The sequence below is a fragment of the Fusarium proliferatum genome (genome assembly GCF_900067095.1).
Source record: "Fusarium proliferatum ET1 genome assembly, contig: FPRO_scaffold004, whole genome shotgun sequence".
NCBI lineage: Eukaryota > Fungi > Ascomycota > Sordariomycetes > Hypocreales > Nectriaceae > Fusarium > Fusarium proliferatum.
In genome coordinates this window covers 1,313,852-1,338,778 of record NW_022194793.1, presented here as the reverse complement: position 1 = coordinate 1,338,778, position 24,927 = coordinate 1,313,852, and the positions used below count along the sequence as shown (strand labels likewise).

The window sequence follows — 24,927 nt, the reverse complement described above, 5'->3', positions numbered from 1 at the left end:
CTTTGTCCAAAGTTGATCGACTTCGTCAAAGACACCCCCGATGCTTCGACTACGGCGTGGGATACCCCCCGCGGCCACGTTTGCGCATATCTGCCGGCCCCATCTACGATGCCCGCGACAATGTTCACCCCTCCGGTTATTTGCGACAGAGACTCGCCCGGACGACACTTCGATTCCCACGCCGAAACCCGCCCCTGATTCCGGAGATGTGCTCAATTCAACGAAGACCGCCTCGGAAAAGACTGGAAAGGGAGCGAAAGTCGCGGAAAGGAAAAAAGAGGGCAAAAAGAGAAGAGCTGCTCGTCTTGAAGTAAAAGGATCTACAGAGGGGACTACTGAAAACGATATCAGTGATGCATTGGCTGTGGCTAAGAGAGTCTATGGTATCGACAAGTCGAAGAAAAAGAAGAAAACCAAGGGATCCAAGCCAAGGAGTCCAAACGAACAACAGAGGACTGATAAAGCTGACTCATCAGAGGCCAGCTCTGGGGTAGTTGATCAGCAGACTGGTACCTGGGCATCACTGAAAGAGAAGTTGCAACAAGTGCTGGCTACAGAACCTTCGAAAGACCAGACCGCCCCCCAAGAAGATCATACCACTCCCTCCCCCGAACTGGATCAGCATACCATAGCAAATAGCCATGAGACAGAGCCCAGTGCAGCAGCTCCACCGTTGAAGAAGAAGTCGAAGACTGTCAAAAGGCAGAAGAAGGCTTTGCCTCCAGTTTATACCATCAAGCCCCAATACCTCAAGCTGAAAGCAGTTGAAGAAGAATCCAGGAGAAGCGTCCCCAAGCTAGCCCATCAGCTGGACAAGGTTCTTTTCAATGGCGGACCCTACCAACTTCAAGATCAGCGGACCCGGGTTTACAACTTTGACCCATACCTTGCTTCAATTATGCCCCTTGATGAGTTTGATTTCGACGCTCTGAAAGAGTATGTGACATCCTCCAAGGACAGTCGGTTAACAGACTTGTGTGCCAAATATAAGAAGAAGTACTGTGGTTCAACATCTAGTATGACGGCCATGCTCTCCCAGTTCCACTTTCTTCTCTCAGCGTGGAGGCCCTTGAGTTTCAGACACTTATCCCGCTCTTTCGAGGTCGAGTATGATACGTTCACCGTGCTGACCCGAGGTCCTGCTGCCGCATTCGCCCGTTATAAAGACGGTGTGTATGCTATCGACGCCGACAAAGAATTCGACACAGCCAACGTTCTGAGCATGCTCGGGAAATCAATGGAAAAACTTCTCACTCTCAACAAACCTCACTTCGAAAAGTACAGGAGAAGCCGTTCGCATGAGTTATCCGAAGAGGAGAAGAATGCCGATGAAGCATTCCATTTCTCCACGCTGGGTGATTTTATGATGCGGTCGCAGCTGGATGCTTATGATCCACGACTTCCAGGAACAGGCATGTTTGATCTGAAAACCCGTGCAGTAGTTTCCATCCGCATGGATGTTGGAGGCTATCAAAAAGGTGTTGGATATGAGATTCGTAGCCGTTTCGGTACTTGGGAGTCTTTCGAACGTGAGTACTACGACATGATCAGAGCGGCGTTCCTCAAGTATTCTTTGCAAGTGCGCATGGGCCGAATGGATGGTATATTCGTTGCGTTCCATAACACACAACGAATATTTGGTTTTCAGTATATTAGCCTCGAGGAAATGGACGAGGCTCTTCATGGAACTGCGAATCGCAGTGTGGGAGACGAGGAGTTCAAAGTCAGTGTCAAACTCTTGAACGATCTTTTGGATAGAGCTACGAAGCGTTTCCCTAAAAAGTCACTTCGTTTACACATCGAGACTCGGCCAACAAACCCCCCTCTCACTTATTTCTTCGCCGAGCCTGTCAGCGATGAAGAGATCCAAAAAACCCAGGAGAAGGGGAGTGAAGCCGTGGCTATGTTTAAAAACAACATGTTGCGTATTCCACAGGATGAAGAGAACAGCCGAATGAATGACGAAGCTGAGCCCCAGACTAAGAAAGATACTCAAAAGCTATCATCGACCGAAAGACAGAAGTCGTGGGATGAGATGATGGCCAAGGTCGACCAAACTGTGGAGGATGACGCCGCCGGCTTGGATAGTGTGCGAGAGGCCATCGAGCAAGCTCTTGAGCAGAGTGGTTTGCTGACTGGGAAGCCCGAGCTGGAGAGAGAAACCTATATCAACGAACTTGTTGAGGCTCTGGCCAAAGAGTTGAAGGACAACAAAGAAGCAGCTAGTGAACTTGAAGACACAGCTCAGATGGGATTAGCAGAAGACGACGCACTGGATACGAGTGAATCCTCTTCTGAAACCGAGGATGCACTGCTCCCATCCATTGAGGCATCTGAAGGCGACAATTCCAATAATGACGTGTATTCTAAAGATGTGGAATACGCTGGTAAAGAGACAGAGCCTGGCCTCACCGAAGATGTCGAGACTAGGGCTGAAGATGAAGGGCACAGTTCCATCCCTAGCGACGCTGTCGATGGAACTGACATCTCATTAAACAGCGAGGACTCAGCAGATGCTACTCTCAAGGACCTTATCATCAAGTTTGCTCAAGGTGTTGACAACAACCAGAGCAATCTGGGGACATTTGAGCGAGTTTTGTCGGAATTGGTGCGAGACCAGAAGGAGCCGGCTAGCGAGGTTGATGAAAGCAACACAGCCACCATTGACGTTTCTCCAACAGAATCTGTGAAGACCTCTGGAGCAGACAATTCCTCACTCACAGAAGAAGAAAGATCCGACGAAGAAAGTGACAGCATACCAAAGAAGGACATTCTTGGTTTGTATGTCACAGTCCGCAACATGGTCGACGGCGAGGTCGTGGAACGTATCTCGTGCGCCGACCAAGAGGAACCAATCAACTGGAAAGTGGAATACACAGTCGTGGAGCTTCAAGCAGACAGAGCGCGTAAAATTTTGAAGGAACTCAAGAAGCGCAGGAAGAAGGCGCTTGTATCAACCCCTGAGGATCGTGAGAGGGAATGGCACAGAATGTGGGGGGGAACGCTACCAGAACGCACAGAAGCTGGGAGGAAGTATAGAGACTCGGTCATGCAGAGGGAGGAGCAGACAGGCGTTAAGCTTGCATGGGAAGCTGACGCAAGAAATAAGACTAACATGAATAAGCGGAAAGAGGCGCATTCGCGTAAGGGCTCGGAAAAGAGAGGTCGGTCGAAGGAGAAAACGAAGACGAAGAAGGGGGAAAAGACATCTCCGATAAAGGAGTAGAACAGGCCAGCTGCAAAAGGAAGAATGCTGTGGGTGTCCAAAAGCCTGCTTGAATTGGAGCGATGTGCTCCTTGTATCATTATCTATGGCGCAGATGTATAACTCATCATCATCGGTCTTGTATATTAAATTTGTCTGGTTTTAAGGCATGAAAAGAGCTGTACGAAATAGATGTATGTATGGATATGAATAAGAAATAATCACGCAACTATTGTATACGTTGAGCCTCTGCCAACGTCCTTGATGGGCGGATTTGAGATCGGAATAATTAGTTATAGTTGTTGGCTGGCTGGCTGCTGGAGACGAGACATGGACCAGCGGTGACGTTTTCCTGTCTACGTACGGAGTACATACCTAGTACCTACATTATGCACTCCTGTGATTGCTCTAATTGGGTCATGTGGCCGTTATAGTGGTTACACTAAGCCGATTTTGGAGATGATTTGTCTAAGATGGCAATAAATTGATGGTCTCTATGGCTTACTTGTGTTGTATAAACAAGCTCAGTGTATACCTTTTTCTCTATTTTGCCATTTCTGAGACCAACCGTTTGTCTCTTTCTCTCACCTCGACAAAGATGCGCTTATTAACAACTCTCCTACCCTGTCTTGGCGTCATAACAGCAGTTATCGGAACTGACGGAGAGGCTGTCGTGCCTCAAGGTCTCAATGAAAACCAAAAGACTTTGTATGCAAATGACTGGGCAGATCGAATATGGAAACAAATACAGAGTGTTTCGTCTTGTTCGGGATGTCAGGTGAGTTGCAGCTGGTCATGAATGTGATTGCAAAGAGCTGAATATGACGGTGTAGGGCCTTTTATTGACTTTCAAGAGCCTTGCGAATCTGGGTGATCGACACTTTATCAACACACTACAGGACGTGTGCAAAAAGTCAAAGGTAGCCTAATAAGTCCTTATAAGATACAAAACTCGATTTAACAAGTTTAAGGTCGAGGATGCAGATGTTTGTGATGGAACTATCGAGCTTCAAGGGCCTATTATAGCCGAGGCATTGAGAAACGTTGCCATCGGTTCAAAGACTTCGCAGCATTTTTGCGTAACATTTCTAGGTCTCTGCCACTATCCTACTATAGACGAATGGGAAGTCCCTGTGCCTCTTGACCACTTGCACCGAAAGCGCCCAGTCTCGAGCGGAAGAGATCCTATCAAAGTTGTTCACTATTCCGATATACATGTTGACCAGCTCTACACTGAAGGGTCGAGTTCAGAGTGTAACAAACCCATATGCTGCAGGTAAATAACGCTTTCCCCAGTGCTTACCTATGGTGCTGTTCATTGACTTGAGAAGACCTTTCACAGAAAATGACGAGCCTGGGAGAACGTTATCCCCGGCTGGACCATATGGGGAGCATACTTGCGACTCTCCTGCTTCTCTTGAGCATAGCATGTATGAAGCAATCAAAAAGTTGGTACCCGACGCCGCTTTCACGATTTTTACCGGAGACATTATCGATCATTCAATCTGGAACACATCTTGGGACTATAATGAGCACCAAAGTGAGCGTCCTTCACTCAAATACTTTACCCAAAAAAACTAACCTGCCAAGTTATTCGGTCATATGAGCATATGGATAGACATCTCGGTATAGTCTACGGAACAGCTGGCAACCACGAGTCTCATCCCACGAACGCCTACCAGCCTACTTCCGTCGGCGATGCATCCTCGTGGATCTACGACCTTCTCGCAGGGACATGGTCTCGTTGGATCGGGCACGAATCAGCCTCTACAGCAGCAAGAATCGGCGCTTATTCAGCAAAATATCCCAATGGTAACTTGCGCGTTATCTCTCTCAACACAAATCTGCTTTATCGTGGGAACTTCTGGCTTTTTCAGAGGAAGATGCTGCGCGATCCCAGCGGCCAGATCGATTGGCTTGTTGAAGAACTCCACGCTGCTGAGAAAGCCGGAGAGCGTGTCTATATTATTGGGCACATGCCGCTGGGCGACCGGAACGCATTCCACGATCAGTCGAATTACCTGAACCAGGTAGTGAACCGATACTCAGCAACCATCGCAGCCATGTTCTTTGGTCACACTCACAGAGATCACTTTCAGATTACGTACAGTGATGCTCCGGGCAAGACCTTCAACAATGCTCTAGTAACATCATATGTCGGCCCCTCACTCACGCCCATGTCAGGAATGCCCTCTTTTCGTGTCTACGATGTTGATCCCGTGACGTTCGCTGTCCTCGATGCAACTACTTACAGCGCCGACATGACGTCTCCTACGTACCAGACTCAAGGCCCCGTGTGGGAAAAGTATTATTCTGCAAAGGAGACATATGGCCCACTCACGAACCCTCCCCTAATCGACGATACGGCGGAGCTCACCGCTTCATTCTGGCACAACATCACCGAGGTCTTCGAGAGGAATCAGACGGCCTTTGATGAGTACATGCTACGTCTCAGTAGAGGCTGGGTACAGCCAGAATGCACCGGCGAATGTCGGTTGTCGCAGATCTGTATGCTACGAGCGGCACGGAGCCAGGATGGCTGTGACATACCAACACTAGGTTCCTCATACCATACAAGGATGCAAAATGTTGCAGAAATAGATGAGTGTGGCATCTCGGTTTTACAAGCGACTTTTTCAGCCTTGGTGGCCAAGGAGGGAGCTTTGAAGATTCTGCAAGAGATTTTGGTAGGCCTGAATGTGAAGTTGCATGGATGATCAAATATGTCTATTGTGGCAAGAATGGTACTCGAAGCCCTTCTCTCAATCCATCAGGATGCGGTCTAGATATCATAGATATGATATAGGATAAACAAGCATATCTCTAGCCTTGCGTGTGGTCTATGCCCGTGGACGAATACCGCACTTGGCATTACCAGTTGACTATAGCTTTACCAAAAGGTCTATAAGTTTTCTCTCGATATGCTCCATCGCCGCCAGATCATGGAGGTTATATATGTTGAGTTCCAAAGCGGCTTGTCTAGGAGGCCGAAAACCTCGATGTGCTCAAATATGTACCTCGGCTTTTTTGCGACAATTTTCTGGTACGGGTAGTTCCCAGTTCCTTAGTCCATCTACCGAGCAGATCACATCGAGATGAGCCGCCGTTTGTCTGGCATCCAGCAACATTTACCAATCCGTGTTTTGTTTCACTCGTTCATCTTACAGTGGCAATGACTATTGCCACTATCTCATGTTCTCTTAACCGAAACTGTACTTGTGTTCATGCAAAAATTGCTCGTGATAACTTCTAATCGCAACTATGCGTATCCCCCCAACATCTCCCAAGCCTTAGCATCCTCATTCTCATGACCGTCAGAATGTGGCAACTTTTTCCTTAATCACATCTTTAATCTTGAAGTGATCCGTATAACCGTTCCATAAAGGCACGCAACAGCAGGAATATCATCTTGATATTGGCCAAATTTGGTGTGTATTACAACCACTTAGGTTGTTCCATATCTTCAGACAGACTCTTTCGCCTTCGCATTCCATGCTACATTCTCACGAAGACGTGTCTCCCAGAAAAAGGGATAGGCCGGACACATAAAACCAGTGGAAGTACAATCTCACACCCCTGCTGGTGCGAATATCAAAGAGCTCCGGAGACTTTCTCGGATACAATCCAACTCGTTATAATAAGCAGCACCATTGGCAATTGTAGTTCTTTACTGGTTGGAATCAGCTTATCTCATCTATTTTACGCGTCGTAACCCTACGTGATGATCTAAAAGCTGACAGCCGCCTCCATTCTGGCGCCGTTCAGAAGTGTCAGCATCAAGCGCGATCACTACCTCGCGCGGCAGTTCGGATCTTTACACTGTTGTTAATATCAAATAGGTACTTATAGAGAGTGGGGATATAAAGGAGCAGAGATACGCACTTTCGTATGTTCTTCTTAGACCCATATCAAGATAATATTCTCACTGAATCATGGATGCCCAGAATCAAGAACTCAACTCCGACATCTGCGTGGTAGGAGCAGGACCACTTGGTCTTCTAGCTCTGAAGAACCTTCGCGAACAGGGACTCGACGCAAAAGCGTTTGAAAGACAAGAATACGTTGGTGGAACATGGCATGCGTCAAACAATATTGAGCAGACAACTGCATTGGAGTACACGACAGCCAACACCTCCAAGCAATGCGTATGTTTCTTTCTCTCTTGAAGGGGACAGATCACGATATTAATAGGTCCCAGTGTTCCATTACTGATTTTCCTATGCCCGATGGTAAGCCAGCCGTACATTGCTCCTGTGGCCGTGAAGCTCATAGTATTTCTAGACTTCCCTGTGCACCCCCCTCAGAAGGATCTCGAAAGATACTTCGAATCTTACGCCGAACAGTTTGGCCTATATCCGCACATACGATTCTCGGTCTCAGTTGACCATATAGAACGCGATGAGACACGAAAGGCCTGGAGGGTCTTTCTCAAGGATGTTAAAACGGGGGTTGGAGAGGTCAGAACATTCGGTCGTGTAGTTGTCGCTACAGGCATGCTCAATACCCGCCATCTCCCCCACGTGAAAGGTCTAGAGAAGTTCTCTGGGGATGCAATTCACTCCCGGCAGTTTAAAGACGCCTCCAAGTACCAGGGCAAAAACGTGGTTGTCGTAGGTATTGGGGCAACTGGTGTAGATTCGACCTCGTTCTTGGTCAAAGCTGGGACCAACAAGGTCTATCTTAGCCATCGTGGCACCGTCTTCGTGGTAAGAACTCCAGCTCCAGTCAACTCCAGCTTCAGATCCTGATCTTTATTAGCTCCCTAGGAGAGTCAAGGGCAAGGCTTTCGAGCACACATTGAGTCGTCGTGTGTCTATTTGTGTGAGAACAATAGGCAACATCATGCCGAATATTTTTGCAGGTCTCATGACCAAGATGATGATCAACATGCGAGATAAAGAATGGCCACATTTGAAGGAAGTATTCGGTACCCGACCAGTTGATGGAGTCCTACATCGAGTTCCATTGTTCTCCGAGCATCTGGCCGATAACCTTCAAGATGGCACAGTCAAATCTGTCCAGGGCATCAAGGAAGTAACTGGTCCCAAGACTATTACTCTTACAGACGGCACGGTTTTGGAAGACGTCGATGCCATCATCCTCTGCTCGGGCTATGGCTATGACTTTTCTATCGTCAAGGGCCCTGGCGATCCGACCGACCCAGCCATTGCCCCTGACCACCACAAGCGGATTGAAGCGACCAAGTTCTACGGCGAGGAAAGCAGGTTTGCACGTCTTTTCCATGGCTTCGTCTCGGAACAGTTTCCTGAGTCGTTGGCTTTTCTTGGTCATATGATTATCATGAGACCTCCATTCGTACTTTATGATCTCACTACCATGGCTCTGGCGAGCTTGTGGTCTGGAGACTACCCCATGCCGTCTGCCAAAGAGAGGCGTAGGGATATTGATGATCACTATGATTATCTTATCAAAACACTCCAGAGAGGCCCGGCTCCTCATGCTGGATTTCGGTGGAGGGCCAAGCCAACTTACGAATTTCTGAACCAAGCAGCAGGTACAGGAGTCACCGATCGCTTGGGGTGCTTCACTTGGGAAGCCTGGAAGCTGTGGTGGAACGACCGAAAGTTTTACAACTTGCTTATGGACGGAACTGATGTGCCAGCGGTTTACAGATTGTTTGACACAGGTCGAGGTCGCAAGCCTTGGCCTGGAGCCAGAGAGTCTATAATGAAGACAAACCAGGAGGTGAAAGAGCTAGGAGAGCAGTGGAAGAGGGAGAATAGGGATAGGAAGACAAAGTAAACCGCTGCTCATGGCGCAAAGAATTCATAGGCTGGTATTCTTAGCAACTGAAGTTGAGAAATTTGAGGTTTGGGTATCCAAGACTTACCGTAAGGTAGTTGAATCAAACAATAAGCCCAGTGTCATTTATCTCAAGTTGCTCTGAGATAGCTGCATGTAGATGTCTGTCCAGGACTGGGCAGTAGGTATACATTAGGAGGAAGGGCAGACGCATCAGGATCGGAATGGACTACTTATAGAAAAATCAAGTGACTAAATCAGCTATTTCATGAGTTATTCGGTTGCCTACAAAGAATTTGGGTACCTCAAGGTATTCCCCTTCTTCAATGTAGGTACGGAGTAGTCTACCCTCGAATTACTGTCGACTGGGCACTGAGATCAGTAGCGCTGCTGAGCATAATGTTTCAGTACAGCCTCCGTCCAAGCGCTAACCTATAGCTCAGCTATGCCCCATTGGAGAATTGGCTCCCATCTACCTTAATCAACAACATACTCCAGATCTCCCACTTACACTTCTCTGAGCTTGAAACCACAAAAATATTTATCGCAAAAAGGCATCAACTGTAGCTTATGCTCGGCATTCGTCCTACTCTTAGAGCGAGGCGTTCCCTGCTGGATCTGATCCGCACCAGAGGCGAAGACGACGACAACAGCCAGCGAGAGCAAGGGAGCGACAGTGACGACGATAGCCTTAGCTCAGGCTCCGGGGCCAGAGGGAGCCGTTACAGAGGGAGCTTCAGCGATAGAGCCCCTGCGCCTCCCGTTAACGCTGCTGCTGTTCGAGACCCCACCCGCAAAGCATCGTCATCATCCTGGCTCCACTCAAGAGCTGGGAAAGCAGTAGCAGCAGCTCTAGCGTTGGTGGACGTAGCTCGCCAGGTGCCTCTGCCAAACTCTCCACCACCATCTCCATCTCTGTCTCCATCTCCATATTCACCTTCATCAACACCTCAACCTTTATCTCAGCCGCCTCCTTCGTCAACCCTCTCCCCCGGTTCGACAGCATCTTCCATTCGGCCCCAGTCGCCGCATTCTCCTACCTCCCCTCATCTTCAATTAGACAACGCGCCAGTTTCGTCGTTGAAGATGCCTCCTGTGCGTTGATTCCCGACCTCACCCAAGCTTGCTGGCGACAACGCGGCGCATTTTATGCTGCTTGGTTCTCGATACTGACTTACGGCCATCTGTAGAAAACATCAAAAGCTGCGAATAACAGCAGCAAGACCAATGAGGAAGATGGATATCAAACCGGTATGTTCTTTAACCAATTTCAGGCACCTTGCGGTGTCGCTAACACTATCTGCAGGTAAAATCTACTCCATTTCTGGGTCAGTACCTACTGTTTTCTTCAGCATGCGATCCGTTCTCGATCCCCAAAAATACACTCGATTCGATATTTTGACTGTCAACATGTCATGCTAACTTTATACAGTCCCGTCGTCGTGGCCGAGGACATGATTGGTGTTGCCATGTACGAGTTGGTCAGTTGCTATCATCCTCCATCGTCATCATCCGCCACGATCTAACCCACCGCTATTGCAGGTCAGAGTAGGACATGACAACCTCGTTGGTGAAGTTATTCGAATTAGTGGCGACCAGGCCTCTATTCAGGTTTACGAGGAGACATGTATGCTAGCCCATGATGAAACTCCAACAATAACTAGCTAATCATCATCGCAGCCGGCGTCATGGTGGGTGACCCTGTTACCCGTACTGGAAAGCCCTTGTCAGTCGAGCTCGGTCCCGGTCTCCTCAACGGTATCTACGACGGTATCCAGCGCCCCCTCGAGGCTATTTCCAAGATGGCCAAGTCCATTTATATCCCCCGCGGTATCGCCGTCCCCGCCCTCGACCGCGAGAAGAAGTGGGAGTTCACACCCTCCGTTAAGGTCGGCGACCACCTTTCCGGTGGTGATGTCTGGGGCTCGGTCTTCGAGAACTCTTTCCTCGCAGACCACAAGATTCTGTTCCCTCCTCGTGCACGAGGAACCGTTACCAAAATCGCTGCCAAGGGCGAGTACACCGTCGTCGAGAACATTCTCGAGGTCGAGTTCGATGGCAAGAAGACGGAGTTTCCCATGATGCAGTCCTGGCCTGTCCGAGTACCACGTCCCTCCAACGACAAGAAGTCCGCCGACCAGCCCTTTATTGTCGGTCAGCGAGTTCTCGACGCTCTTTTCCCTAGTGTTCAAGGTGGTACCGTCGCAATTCCCGGTGCTTTCGGTTGCGGAAAGACTGTCATTAGTCAGTCTGTGTCCAAGTTCTCCAACAGTGATGTTATCGTCTATGTTGGTTGCGGTGAGCGAGGCAATGAGATGGCCGAAGTCTTGAAGGATTTCCCCGAGCTCACCATTGAGGTCGATGGCCGCAAGGAACCTATCATGAAGCGAACTACGCTCATTGCCAACACCTCGAACATGCCTGTCGCTGCCCGAGAAGCCTCCATTTACACTGGAATTACTGTTGCCGAATATTTCCGCGACCAGGGTCTCAACGTGGCCATGATGGCTGACTCCTCTTCCCGATGGGCTGAGGCTCTTCGAGAACTTTCTGGTCGTCTAGGAGAAATGCCTGCTGATCAGGGTTTCCCTGCGTACCTGGGTGCCAAGCTTGCCTCGTTCTACGAGCGAGCCGGTCGCGTTCAGACTCTTGGTTCTCCCGAGCGCGAGGGCAGTGTCAGTATCGTCGGTGCCGTCAGTCCTCCCGGTGGTGATTTCTCGGATCCCGTTACTACATCCACTCTGGGTATTGTGCAGGTCTTCTGGGGTCTCGACAAGAAGCTTGCGCAGCGAAAACATTTCCCTTCCATCAACACATCGTTATCTTACAGCAAGTATAACACCATTTTGGACAAGTATTACGAGAAGAATTACCCCGACTTCCCTCGACTCCGCGACCGCATCAAGCAACTTCTGTCTGATTCCGAGGAGCTCGACCAGGTTGTTCAGCTTGTTGGAAAGAGTGCCCTGTCTGATCCTGACAAGATTACGTTGGATATCGCAGGCCTGATCAAGGAAGATTTCTTGCAGCAAAACGGTTACTCGGACTATGACCAGTTCTGTCCTATCTGGAAGACAGAGTGGATGATGAAGCTCATGGTGGGCTTCCACGATGAAGCTCAGAAGGTTATCGCGCAAGGCCAGAGCTGGGCCAAGGTACGAGAGGCTACTTCTGACCTGCAAGCCAACCTACGACAGTTGAAGTTTGAGGTTCCCACCGACGGCCAGGATGTGATCTCCAAGAGAGTAAGTTGTTCTTTGGTGGCAAACACAAATGCATGTGCTAACTCAAATTCTAGTACGAGGAGATTCAACAGAAGATGACAGACAAGTTTGCGGCTGTCATGGACGAGTAATGTAATACTAATGTTGCATTACTGGTTGTTCCTGTGTTGAAGCTATAGATAGGTCATGCTGGGGGATTGGTCAGAAGATGACCGGTATTCGATTACTGTTTGCGCCGCCCCATAGTCTAGTGTACTCGCTCAATATCAATTTGTTCTAAATACAAGGCCACTCACTATATGTCATCCATTTATCACCAGATGGTTTGCTGAAAGCACTACCTACCTACGTAAGAGAGGATTGGGGATTTAGTGGACCAATGAGGTGAAATGGATGAACTGATGTGGGGTTTCTGCAGGTTAAAGTGCATTCAGCGTCAACTGCAAGAAATATTGGCATATTGTTAGACCTGCAATGGAACTAACGCGAGTTTTTAAGCAGTCCTAGATGTACTATTGCTTGAAATCTATCTTAAAGTTTAGGGCGGTTTCAACAAACTGAAAGCTCAAGACCCTCAAACACCTTTCATCCAACCCCTCACAACCCGAACGATGTCCGAAGAACTTCAGGATGAAGTTGAAGCAATTAATTCCATCTACGGCGACGGCAGCCTCGTCCCGACAGAAGACGACTCCTCTGTATTTATTCTCAGACTGCCAGGCGATGCATCCTCTCTGCGTCTGAAATTCCCGTCTAATTACCCGTCTAAGCCCCCCAGTGCCCTCAGTACACACCACAGTTCCGGTGGTGTCAAAGGCGCTGGTGCTCGTGATCTGGCACTCTTCCGAGACGCTCTGGGCGAAGTATTTCAAGAGGGCCTGGTCTGTCTATTCGATGCCGTGGAGGAGTTCACACGGCGTGCGGAGGAGCAGAAACCAGAGCCTGAAAGTGAGGCCCCAGCTCCTTCGACACCTGAAGAAGAAGACTATGAGCAACCAGACTTTCCTCCTCCGGAATGGGTTCTATCCGATCTTGTGACAGAGTCAAAATCAACATTCTTAGCACATGTCGCACGAGTGGCTTCACCTGATCAGGCTCGATACTACGTCCAACTTTTGCTCTCATCAGACAAACGCATACGCGGCGCCACGCACAACATGACAGCATGGCGGATCCGTGGGCTCGGGGCTACTAGCTTCCAGGACTGCGATGATGATGGCGAGACAGCTGCCGGTGGAAGGATGTTGCATCTGATGCAGGTCATGGATATCTGGGATGCCATGGTGGTGGTGACGAGGTGGTACGGCGGTGTTCAGCTAGGACCTAGAAGGTTTGCGCTCATCAATGCCGTAGCTAGAGACGGGTTTGTAAAGTCCGGGTTGGTAAAAGAAGAGAAGCAGGAGAAGAAGAAGGGGAAGTGAGCAGTGAGGTCCTGATTTCGTGATTCCTTTCCTTCAAGTCAGCTTACCGTTTGATTTTCAAGGGACTGGGTTCTGGAGACGGGAATGGCTGGTAAAGACCAGCTTAAAATTTGCTTAAGGTCACGGGAAACGATGTCTGGCCAAGGATACTTTATAAGACGGTATTTTAGTGATAGACTGGACAACCCCAGAGCGTCATTATTGCCAAGAGTTCAACCAACAACATGCCTTACGAACAATCTAACTTCGAGTACTTCCAATATCTCAAAAGCAACAAAGGGCCATGCAAATATAACTGTGGGACTTACACATGCACACTGCGCGGTATAGGAGACGGATTTATAACATCAGCAACAGAGTGTTTCACTGGATACTCCAACAGGGGCATCAACATAGAAGCCAGGCGTATCTCCATGATCTCTTCCTCTGGCAAAATACTAATTGTCTCAATTCAAATAATGATACAGCCCGGTTTCTTAGAAAATAAACGCCATCTCCGTTGCGCCATTGGTCATCTGCTCATAAATTGTGAGCTTTCCGTAATTTTACATCATTGTGGCAGTATTATCTTCTATCACACGTATCTTGATCAAGCTCAAAGCGTCACAGCTCTTCACTGAGCAATGGCTTCAATATACCCATGGCCCTGACGGACTGCTCTTCAGAAAGAATCACAGCACCTGCCTGAGCAGTCGAGAGATAAGATAATTCAGAACTCGCCGCTATCTGGGTGTCTTGTACGAGTATACCGGCGACACCGCAAACAATACCCGTGGCCTCCAGAGGAAGAGTTTTCAAGTCCAGGAAGATCGGTATCAGGCTAGCATCGGTGTCCCCGACGAGAGAGTCGCCAAATATGTCGAGAAGATTCTTATCAAGCAATAGGGATGGCGGGTCATCCTGAGCAAGAGTGACGGACATGAATCGAGGCTGGGAGACAAGCGCTGAGATGATGCATGTATAGAGCTTTGTGTCCACATTGTCTGCCCAACTTGGTCGGCGGCCGTTTCCTGTTGCGTGACGGCTGATTGAAGGCCTTTGGTGGGTGAAGTTTGCAAGCTGCGATGCTTCGCGACCTGAACATTGCACTAGCTCAAGCGCTTGCTCAATCTGGGGCGCCACATGCCTCTTTTTAAGTGTACCAAAAATGCGTGTTTGCAACTCAGCGACATTGAGAGGGAGACCCTCATGAGGCGGAGAAGTTGCAGACAGCCCAGTGCCCTGCTTGTGATTGGCAGCGGAAGTGATGAAGTTGGACTCGTTGTCGGACAGCTCGAAGCCTTTTGCGATGAGAGACTTGACCACGTTCTCCCGCTCTTTCGTAGGGACTAGGATGAAGTCTGAGTAATAGGTCGTGATGAAGAAGATGGGGATACCAGCGAGGGCCAGCGGAGAGGTCAATTCCATCACACGACCACCCGCATCAAGCCCAGCACTTATGACTGAAAGTACCATATAGGATTCTTTGGAAACGGAAACAGTTTTCGCAATGTCGCGCGGCATCGCTCCAAGGGCTGGCTCGAAGACATTTTGAGCCCATGAGGTGTGACAGACAACCGAACACTCAAGAGGAGTGATGCTAATATTCAGAAAGCCATGCTGACCATCAGGTGTGAGTCCCTGCAATTCGTACTCGGGCGAATCGCGCGGGCCTCCCGTTCCCTGAGATTGTGGCAGAAGTACTCGGAGAATTGGCTGGAGCAGGGTCGAGTAGAGGCTGAGGGGAATGTGAATCAGCGTATATGTGCCATCCTAGAGATAAAATGTCAGGATCGAAGTAGTTCTTTGGTAAGTTACTCCCAACTGCTGCCGCTGCTGATACACCAAAGGGCCAATTCTTTTGCGGGGAGGCGTAACACTTACAAGAAATGATACCTGCGCGTTCATGATGAACGGCTAGCATTGGAGAGGTCCAGGGCCCTTGTGTAACGGGATTGGGTCAAGGTGTAGATGGAGCGCAATGCAAATGTTCTACGGTTGGCAGAGTCAAGCTGCTTGTAGCTTGCGACAAGTCGGCGCAATGTAGAGATCGAGTGACTGACTGACTGACTCGATCATGAAGATGTTTGGTCTCAGCGTTGTTGCAAGGTTTGGGCTGATAAGCTGGAGAGTAACAAGAGACAAAGGAGCAGCCAGTGTCCGAAAACCCGGTAAACTTTGATTTTGGTTAAGAGTGCAGGCAAGATTTGAAGGCGAAGAGGTTTGCGAGGGAATTGAGAAAGGTTGGAGGTGAGTCCAGACCAGACGATGGAGGGCACGATAAGGGTAAACCCGCGTTATTAACTCTCTTCCTGATCTTACCTCTTAAAGAGTAACTTCAACTGCTCCCAAGTATCGCTATCTCTAAGCCGAACGGGAAGGGCACGTCCCTCGATCGAGCCCAGCCCTGCAGGCAGGGTTTTGCCGTCTGAGACCAGGTCCGGCGCCATGGCCAACTTGGGGACTAGTCCAGTTGGCCGAGTTGGCTATGACGGCAGAAACGTTGATGGACACGCATAGGTGGGGTATCCTGACTGGTAGCTCTTTTCAGGACACTGAGGTGGCTTGGCTTTGACCTCTCTCTCTCTCTCTGCCAGCGGCTTGACTTTCAAAAACCCTATTGGCAGCTCAACTTTTATCAAGCTCGACGTGCTCTGAGCATTGCCGCTTGCCTGCGCGTAGAGCTCCCTGGGCAAAACATTGATCAACGTTATCCACGGGAGATGGACAGATTCGCGTCAAGAAAGGCTCTTGAGGGCTGGTTAGTTGCAGATCTTGGCCTAATGTCCGATGCACATACATAGACACACATTGCTTCTGTTCAGGTACGGCAGAGCCCGTAACTAAAGTGCAGATGGCATCTATGATTGTGGCCGAGGTCGTTCCACGACAGCGACTGCAGGAAGCATATGGCCAAAGCTGGAAGGAATCAGCTGTCCTCCATGTCTGAGCACGTCTGGGTTGTGGCCCCTTCAGCACAGGGCATCGAGAAATGTACCATGTAACGCTGCCGCATGACAACCATGCTCTCACTACGTTGCTATTAAAATCTGATATTTCTTCGATATGAGTGCGTCACAATCGTCCTGAGATCGGCTCGTGATGTAGGAGTCAACGACGAACGGATATTCTGATAGGTTCAGGCCCCTGAAGCACTCTCTTAAAGGAGCCCATCCCATCTGAGAATCAAGTCGGTTTTGGTGCGTGGGGGCAGGCAAGAGGTGAGCCGCCCTCTTGACTATCCTTGCACTGACTTGGGAAGATCGGAAGAGGACGAGATCCTTGTGTTGTGGTGTAAGAGTAAGTAGACGAAGTAAGGCAAAAGTGGTCACAACCAAGAACGTGAACCATGGGCCTTGACCTGCGGCAATAGTCAGGAGCTAGATGAGCTGTATCGTAACATTTTCTGACCGTAGTCACTTAGAAAATTTGAATTGCCAACTTGACAACTGTCAAGTATTCACTATCTCAACCATTTTCGCGTCCATGTGAGGGATATGTAGTTGCTGCTTGCCTTAATCAGCTCAACCTCTGCTAGTGCAAAAGCCAGCCAAAGAGTAGTATATTTGTTGGTTCCATTTATAATAAGCAAACGCTCCTTGAACCTGAATGCACTCATCAGGCCAACGACAGGGTTGTAAAGGATGACGATGTATAGGTGTTTGTTTGCTGAGGAGAATGAGGTGAGCTTCATGGCTTTTCGGTTAGAGCGTGTGATGTTGCCATAAGTGAGGCGTCCAAAGATCATCCTCCTTAGGTTGGTCTGGAAAGGATGGGGATCATAGGTACCTACCTTCTGCTCTCCAGCTGTAAAGTAATAAGCAATTGGAAGCCACTCACCGACCAGCAGCTGGGTAGGTACTTACCTTGCTGTGCTTTACCTTTTCACCGTCACATGTGCATCTTAATCGGACATAAAATGCCTTCCCTTTTCTTCTCCTTGGAAACGTCACAATTCAGACTTGTCATCTTGGAGACCTCCATGGATCCAGCTCGGGTCAGCTCCAACAATAGATGATGGACCCTAGTTACAGGATCCTGTGGCTTTCCACAATTGGAAACGCCCTACTCCGTTGAAACCCCAGCTTTCGAGCATCCCAACTGCCAACGTTGGATCTGTATGGCCGAGACATTGAAAGTACTGCCCATGATTCCATGACACGACTTCGCCTCAACGTCGCATACAACGTACATACATACAGAGAAGCTTGTACGTCTGTACAGCACACGAATGGACCTCTCCAGGTGTCAGCTGTCCCTGGGCCTGCAGCCGCTGCCTTGCTTTCAGCACCAACGAACAAGAGGTGACATGATGCCTGAATCCATCAGCTATGCTTCGAATCCCGTGTCGGCGAACCCCAATATCGACATGGCATAATGGATCGCTGCCTATCATGTCTCTAAGCAGGTCCGTCGCCGTCACATTGCATGACTCTCATCCGCTGCACGTGTCTAAATACGGCTGTCTTTGATTTACCTCACCTCGGTATATTCTGACACCAAATCACAACACAACACAGTATCTCAGAAATCTCATTCCATTATCAATGTGCAACTGTATATGTAGGGTGATGTGATTACCCCACGAAAGCCGGCATTGCAGCGGGCGCAACATTGTCCAGAGCTCTTTTTTTGGAGGAGCCCTGTCTAAACTTGACTTCTCTATCACGCTTGTCAGTGGCTCAGAAATGGCACCATTGACTGGACTCGTGATTCACTGCGTGACCTCCTACTTGTCGGTAGGCATGCTTTTGCTTTGCATTGCATCGTCCTGCCCTAGATATTTGCCTTGCATTACGAGTGACGCAGTCCATGTCACCTGTCGACTTCCGACTAAAGGGCACCATGACGAAGTTGACAAGTTGGATGCGACACCAGATGCCGACCAATGTGCCATACGGGGCAGCCCATGACCAAACTGAGTCGGTAGCGCAGCTAGGCCTACAGACAGCACGCCCTCGAAAATGGATGCTGCTTCATTAATGCCTATCAGCAAAGAGGGGCAACTGTCCTCTTGTTTGTGGGACGGAACGCCAAGTGGGCTACGAGATAAAGGGTCCCGGGGTACGGAGTAGAGGCTTACAGCTCATCATATCGTACGTAATACGATTCAAGAGAGGCACGTCTGATAACTACTGCTTGTGGTAGTATCTTTGGTTGCGAGCCAGAACTACCATCTGGCGAGGATATACGGAGGCAGCCGCGAAAAGTTCTTGCCCAAAGGGACTTACGCCACAGTTACTCTTTTTCCTAGGTACAAGGAAGTACATAGACTAATTTTAGCTTATAGAGGGATCCCTCTATATCTCTGCTATGGTTATAGGAGCTATAGAGGTAACTACCTTGTATAGCTTTTGCTTATTCCCCTATAGCGAGATGATGATTAGCGCCTCTCATTAAGAAGAAAGTATCTCCTGTATCTGTGGCTAGAGAGCCTCTTCAGCCACAGTTCCTGTAGGCGAGGACTTTCCGCGGCTGCCTCCGTACGGAGTATCGAATATCTGGAAACACCGTGTTCGGTAAAATATATTTCCCCTTGTTCTGGGCCGCTGATCGACCCAAGAACTTCCAGTCCTGTCATCCGCTTGAGAATGTCACTCCTGAAGTGTCGAGAGAAAGCGGAGGGGAGGGGGGGGGTTCATGCATGACATCGCCCATTTAGGAGAGCCAGCCACGTCCCGATATTGCCTAGCACCACCAATAACCACAACTGATGAATTACCAAACCCAGTTCCTCTTACACAAACATGTTCTTTTCGTTACCTAGCAACAAGGAGCTGATTGCATCTCTCCTCGAGTCCCCATCATGGACACACATGTACGTAGTAAAGAGGACCTCGCTCATCAGGGATGCGGCTAGGATCGGGTATCGTCATTTTGAGACAATTCATTTCATTCCGATTACGACCTAGCTAAAAGTTTAATCATCGCTTAACTCCAACGACTACCAGGTTTCTTGGGCTTTGTTCATAGTCGAACACCGTCTCGACCCACGCGTGACGGACGAGATCGTCGTGTTCTTTCAGAAATGTCCACCGGTCTGATACAATAAGGGATTCAACTGCCATCGCACTAAATGCCATGAGGCTCCAGACAGCACATAGCTCCTTTTTCCGAGGCAGATACAATGCCTCGTATCTCTCGATCTCCTCGTCTGAGATGTCGCCCATTTTCTCCTGCATCACGTCTGCATACTGTTTGTACTCGTTGTTTGTCGTGAGTTTCTCCATCGCGCCGCGGACATAGGACTTGAACGACCCATAGCAACTTTTCCTAAGTGACCCAATGATGACTGGATTGGTGCTGATGTCGAAGGGGCTCTCACTATCATCCTGGGCTGAGGCTGCAACATCCGCCTGTGGTTCTTCTTGGCTACCTGTATGCCGCACTTTCTTCACCACGCCCCGATCAAGGAACATCTTTTGCAAGACTGCTCGGTAGAAATGTCGAGAGAAGAATCCAGCACTCTCCTTCTCGGTCCAGTTTTGTGGTGCTTGGCAAGCCATCATGCGGGCTGTGATGTTCAAGCGCACCCCATCTCCTTGATATGCAGAAAACTTCTGGCTCATCGGGAATCCCTGAGGGTCATGCTTTTCTGATTCCCGAACGAGCCGACCATTGACAGCTTGGAGAGTTGGCCTCAAGAAAGCGTGCTTGTATGTTGGAGGGCCGAGTTTCTCGGTCATCAGGTTGTAACAACACCCAACGATGGCCACGGCTCGAATGTCCGGGTTGAGAACCAGAGACCTGATTCCAAAGTGTGACAGATTTCCGCAAGAATGGATTGACATAGCCATCAGACTTAGGTCCTTCTTCTCGTCTTCGGTTTGACTCCCAGGGTTGATTTGGGCGATAACGTCGGCCAGGTCGCCAGTTTCTAGTCGACCTGATATGTACTGAACAGACCCCTTTCCTTTTTCCACAGTATATTCAGCTTCGAGTTCTTTGACGGGTCTAAACTCAAAAGCTTCACCTCCTGCAATCTCCTGAATAGCCTTGGCCAAGGCCTCTGGGTCCTCTTGACCATCAGGCCCCCGCGCTTCTAAAATCTTCGTCCATAGCTTCTTGTTCCTCATGACCTTTGGCTTAACTGCTAATCCAGAAGTCACATCTAGTCCTCTCGCTGCCGTAACGTTGTTCTCTCGTCCCTCGACAGCTACAACATGCCTATTATAAGGCTCACTTGCCATGGCCCGGCCCAGATAGTTTTGGCCGCTACCGAAGTCCACGTAGTGGGATATATCATAGTCGCACTGCGAACTGATGTCTTCTGATAGTCGGGCCAAGTAGTCCGCGAAGTTGGTGACTTCGTGAGTCTTTTTGACGTTCATGCCCACGGCCACCGACCGTGGCAGAACCGGCAATTTCCCTGAAGGGGGCGTAAATGATCGGCCGAGGGAAAGATTACGGACTGTTCGAATGTAATCTATAAGGGCCGCTGGTGGCTGCTCTCCTTCCAGCTTTATATTGTCTAATTCATCCCGCATGAGAAGGTCGAGAAACTCCATCAGACTCCTTGAAAGAATGAATGCGTGCCACTCTTTGGGAATGGCATAATGAAAGAGACCAGGCTCGATAGTAAAAAAGTCGAGGATGTGGACCCCGCCGCAGAGAATCTGAAAAGTCTCGGATGTTCGCACAAACTTCAGAAGCTCATCGATATATTCCTCAGGCGATGAGAAGTTGCCATTGAATGGCAGGGGTTTTTCTGGTATCATATCAAATGTTTGTCTGGGCTACCCTGTAGAATTATCAGTGGTGATGGCCTGCGGCATGAAGCATGATCAACACGTACAAGTTCAATATCCGCCGTTTACTATTCAGGTGTTGCCTTTATATGAATATTGGCGTTGAAAGGCTGGCTCCTCGACAACGGAAGCAGTTTTGTGAAGTTCTCAACCACAACCATCGTTCTTAATTCAGTATCTTTGTGTGTGCGGGTCGAATTTGTAGGTGAGTACTCGGTGAACCAAGAAGATACGTACTACGGGCCTCTCACCGAGGACTTCCAGGTTAAGCTCACCTGCAGGGTCCATGCAACGTCATCCCTCGGAACCTTTCATTGTCGCAGCCTCCCGAATATCGTGAAACACCTGGCCTAACACTCACTAATCCACTCCTTTTCCCAACCAGTCGCGCAGAATCCTCGCGCATTGTGTTTACTGCGTATGGTCACTTGGACGCTGTCAGGATGATGTCCTCTACCAACGATGAGGATCCTTTCCTCCAGGTCCAACAGTACGTCTTCGTCTCTCTGGTGCTTCGTTGTTGTTATTAACAAGACCTGCGTAGAGATGTTCTCAACCAGATGGCGAATGCTCGGCCTCTATTCGCATCATATCTCCGGATCCGCTCGCTTTCCACGGATGCCAATTCTCCTGAACTCGCATCAGCTCGCTCCGATCTCGAGTCCGCCTTATCATCCCTTGCCGACGACTTAGCAGATCTGGTCGCATCTGTTCGAGCTGTTGAATCCGAACCGTCGCAATTTGGCCTATCACCACATGAAGTCACGCGACGAAAACGACTCGTCCAAGAGGTTGGCGGCGAGATCGATGATATGCACGATGAGCTTGCGAAAAAAGTGGACGCGGCCGACTTACCCGACCCGAATGCATTTGCCATTGATGGTGATACCGAGGATAACTACGCCGAGTTCGAGCAACAACAGCAGATGGAAATGATGCACGAGCAGGATCAGCACCTAGACGGGGTGTTTCAAACAGTGGGTAACTTACGTCGCCAGGCGGATGATATGGGCAGAGAGCTCGAGGAGCAGCGTGAGATGTTGGAGGAGGTAGATACTGTGGCTGATCGCGTTAGTGGCCGGTTGGCAACAGGCGTTCAGAAACTTCAGTATGTGATGCGGCAAAACGAGGACCGATACAGCAGTTGCTGCATAGCCGTTCTGATATTCGTCCTTATCCTACTGTTGGTTCTCCTTCTAATCCTGTGATGTTTACATCCAGGCCAAAAGACGAATGCATAGCTCTGCCCCAAGAGCATTTATGACGCTACAACATCTGGGAATTTGGAGGAAATTTGGAGTTTAGGCTGGGATCACTTTAATGACTACCAAGACAGGGACCGGGTATTTCTCTCTTTTTGTCTTAAACCTGTATACTACAAACAAGAATAGAGCAGCAGCGGCCATTCTGTACCCTAATGGCACCTTATAATTCAACAAGTATATCAAACATATAACACGCCGCCAAGAACGATGCCTAGAATGGATCATCTCGCAGTAGAACGGCCTTCCGTTTCGTAAAGTTTTAACATCCTGGCCTAGAGTTCTTTTGAGTTGGTATTCGGTTGATCATACAGCAGGGCGTCTTTTGCTTCTAAGTGAAGATCAAACCAGATTCGGTCTTGAGCACGTCTGCCAGAGCAGCCAAGGAGCCAGCAGCAGTCGCATTTTGCGGTGCCTTCTTGGGAAACTCGACGAGAGCAAGTCGTAGTGCTGCCAAAGCTGCATTGCCGTAGAAATTGAGAAAACGCTGCTCATGTCCCTGAATCATGGATCGCAGCACCACATATTGAGTGTTTGACGTCTCATTGGGTGGTGAGTTGACAATGTAAGCGAGTGCCCTCCAGTAATTCGTGGGTGGGTAGGGGTTCTTTTTGGAAGATTTGCCGAAATCTCTCAAAGACAGAGAAGCAAAGCCAGCGCCTAGGCCAGTCATCCTATCGTTATGGCTTTGTTCGGTAATCCATGATGGCCCATCCTTCTTCCAGCCGATTGCCATACGGCCACGTTCAGTTTTGTCACTGCCTCTATGTCCGAATAGCACTGGGCACACTATTCGATATTTGGCCATGAGAATATCGACTAAAGACTGACCTCGCCATTGGAATTCCTTGGTGGAAAAGATATGAGCTGCAAATACACCAACAGGATCTGCTGACTTAGGATTTGCGCCACCCTCGTTAATGAACTGGCTGACAATACCCTTGGCGCAGATGTTTATGAGATATATGAAGAGGGAGGGCAGTGTAGCCTCGTTATTTGGAGAGCTTTCCACGGGCTCTCTTTTATCAACCACAAAGAGATTGACATCAATCGGTGGGCTTGGTATCCGGCCTTCCAAAGCCTCTTTCAGTGCTGCCGTAATTTTGTTGATCTGGAGAGTGTCAGCAATGGTCTCAAAATCGATGCTTATGACTTACAGGTTGGGCATTTGCACCCTTTCCACCCGTCAATTGACCAATAGCAACTCGAATTTCTCGTCGAGCAGCACCGAGCTTGCCCTTCAGAGGCGACCCGGCGACCTTGGATTGAGCTTGCAACTCTTTTCGTAATTTCTTGAGCTCTTGGTGAATCTGGGAATAGCGGTCGATGCTGGGTGCAGATTTAGACGGCACAGGCTGTACTGTGGGTGCTGCAGATTTGATTGCCGGCTGAGGAATGGTCGTGGTAGCTGGGGCTGTAGATTGTGCTGTAGCACCGTTTGGCTTCGGTAATAGGCTTTCAGAAGCAGGTTGTGTGGTGCCGAATGGGTTGCTCGGTTTCGTTTGAGTAAAACTTGCTGTCGTAGCGGAAGCTGATGCCGGGACTGACGCAGGAGAGACAACGGGTTTCTTTACATCTAAGGCCGGTGCCGCGTCTTTGATTTGAGTTGCTCCGTTCGTCTTCGTAGGTTCCGGTTTGGCTGGAGATGGTTGCGGTGCGGGCTGCTCTGGGGGTAAACGAGGGACCGTCTTTGCCTTGAGTTCCCGCAGTCTTTTTTCTTCCGCGACTACTGCAGCTTCCGCTTTGAGTCTCTCCTCCTCTCTACGCTCCTCAGCAACAATGCGCTTGTGCTCTTCCTGTAACTCATGGAGCTCATACACCCGTATAGCTGCTTGCCGTACGCGGTCATGCTCTAGTTGTGCTGCAGCCAGAGCATCCCTATGGTTCAGTTCATTGTTTCGTGAGTCGAGAAGGAAAGTTGCTGCTATGTTGCGATCCGGGCTTGAAAGCAACTGATTGCGCCTCGCAGGCGACGAGAATGTCATGTCGTATACAAAGGGCTCCCAGGTCCTTTATTCGGATCGCATCTGGAAGTTGAAAGATTTCGAATCAAACGAGCAATGATGTTGGCTCTCGACGGCACAAAATTGTTCTTTAAATTCTGCAGAAGAAAGAAAAGGAGCGTGAAGAAGATGTCGACTGCCGAAGTCGCGTGAAGTTTATATGCAGCAGTTGATAAATCGTGTTGAGGCAGCCCTTTCGAAGAGGCTGGGTGTCGATCCGTTAGATCAAAACATCATGTAGGTGCTTCCTATTGTCTATTATTGTCGACTATTGATCCACGGGCTAGTCGGAAATGGTATAGCTTCCAGAAGAAATGGATTC

The 24,927-nt window shown here is 49.2% G+C and overlaps 9 protein-coding genes across 9 annotated transcripts; 6 read left to right on the top strand and 3 right to left on the bottom strand.

Annotated features, from left to right (window-relative positions):
* Window positions 1-40: 40 nt before the first annotated feature.
* On the top strand, window positions 41-3,226 carry FPRO_04616 (related to PET127; the record flags this gene model as incomplete). The annotated part of the gene is made up of 1 exon (XM_031230145.1): window positions 41-3,226. One exon carries the CDS (start codon window positions 41-43, stop codon window positions 3,224-3,226), a length of 3,186 nt encoding a protein of 1,061 aa, XP_031080312.1.
* Window positions 3,227-3,803: 577 nt separating this feature from the next.
* FPRO_04615 (uncharacterized protein) lies at window positions 3,804-5,922 on the top strand (the record flags this gene model as incomplete). The annotated part of the gene is made up of 5 exons (XM_031230144.1): window positions 3,804-3,983; window positions 4,039-4,125; window positions 4,177-4,481; window positions 4,537-4,745; window positions 4,796-5,922. 5 exons carry the CDS (start codon window positions 3,804-3,806, stop codon window positions 5,920-5,922), a joined length of 1,908 nt encoding a protein of 635 aa, XP_031080311.1.
* A 1,215-nt stretch (window positions 5,923-7,137) lies between these two features.
* FPRO_04614 (uncharacterized protein) lies at window positions 7,138-8,968 on the top strand (the record flags this gene model as incomplete). Its single annotated transcript, XM_031230143.1, has 4 exons — window positions 7,138-7,350; window positions 7,404-7,434; window positions 7,487-7,911; window positions 7,964-8,968. 4 exons carry the CDS (start codon window positions 7,138-7,140, stop codon window positions 8,966-8,968), a joined length of 1,674 nt encoding a protein of 557 aa, XP_031080310.1.
* A 570-nt stretch (window positions 8,969-9,538) lies between these two features.
* On the top strand, window positions 9,539-12,323 carry FPRO_04613 (putative H+-transporting ATPase, vacuolar, 67K chain; the record flags this gene model as incomplete). Its single annotated transcript, XM_031230142.1, has 7 exons — window positions 9,539-10,063; window positions 10,159-10,219; window positions 10,275-10,296; window positions 10,401-10,449; window positions 10,511-10,595; window positions 10,649-12,213; window positions 12,267-12,323. 7 exons carry the CDS (start codon window positions 9,539-9,541, stop codon window positions 12,321-12,323), a joined length of 2,364 nt encoding a protein of 787 aa, XP_031080309.1.
* A 480-nt stretch (window positions 12,324-12,803) lies between these two features.
* FPRO_04612 (uncharacterized protein) lies at window positions 12,804-13,613 on the top strand (the record flags this gene model as incomplete). Its single annotated transcript, XM_031230141.1, has 1 exon — window positions 12,804-13,613. One exon carries the CDS (start codon window positions 12,804-12,806, stop codon window positions 13,611-13,613), a length of 810 nt encoding a protein of 269 aa, XP_031080308.1.
* Window positions 13,614-14,216: 603 nt separating this feature from the next.
* FPRO_04611 (uncharacterized protein) lies at window positions 14,217-15,500 on the bottom strand (the record flags this gene model as incomplete). The annotated part of the gene is made up of 2 exons (XM_031230140.1): window positions 14,217-15,365; window positions 15,477-15,500. The coding sequence occupies 2 exons, from the start codon at window positions 15,498-15,500 to the stop codon at window positions 14,217-14,219; spliced, it is 1,173 nt and encodes a 390-aa protein (XP_031080307.1).
* A 4,016-nt stretch (window positions 15,501-19,516) lies between these two features.
* Window positions 19,517-21,310, bottom strand: FPRO_04610 (uncharacterized protein; the record flags this gene model as incomplete). Its single annotated transcript, XM_031230139.1, has 1 exon — window positions 19,517-21,310. The coding sequence occupies one exon, from the start codon at window positions 21,308-21,310 to the stop codon at window positions 19,517-19,519; it is 1,794 nt and encodes a 597-aa protein (XP_031080306.1).
* Window positions 21,311-21,783: 473 nt separating this feature from the next.
* FPRO_04609 (uncharacterized protein) lies at window positions 21,784-22,548 on the top strand (the record flags this gene model as incomplete). Its single annotated transcript, XM_031230137.1, has 2 exons — window positions 21,784-21,830; window positions 21,885-22,548. 2 exons carry the CDS (start codon window positions 21,784-21,786, stop codon window positions 22,546-22,548), a joined length of 711 nt encoding a protein of 236 aa, XP_031080305.1.
* Window positions 22,549-22,933: 385 nt separating this feature from the next.
* On the bottom strand, window positions 22,934-24,587 carry FPRO_04608 (uncharacterized protein; the record flags this gene model as incomplete). Its single annotated transcript, XM_031230136.1, has 2 exons — window positions 22,934-23,713; window positions 23,760-24,587. The coding sequence occupies 2 exons, from the start codon at window positions 24,585-24,587 to the stop codon at window positions 22,934-22,936; spliced, it is 1,608 nt and encodes a 535-aa protein (XP_031080304.1).
* Window positions 24,588-24,927: the final 340 nt, after the last annotated feature.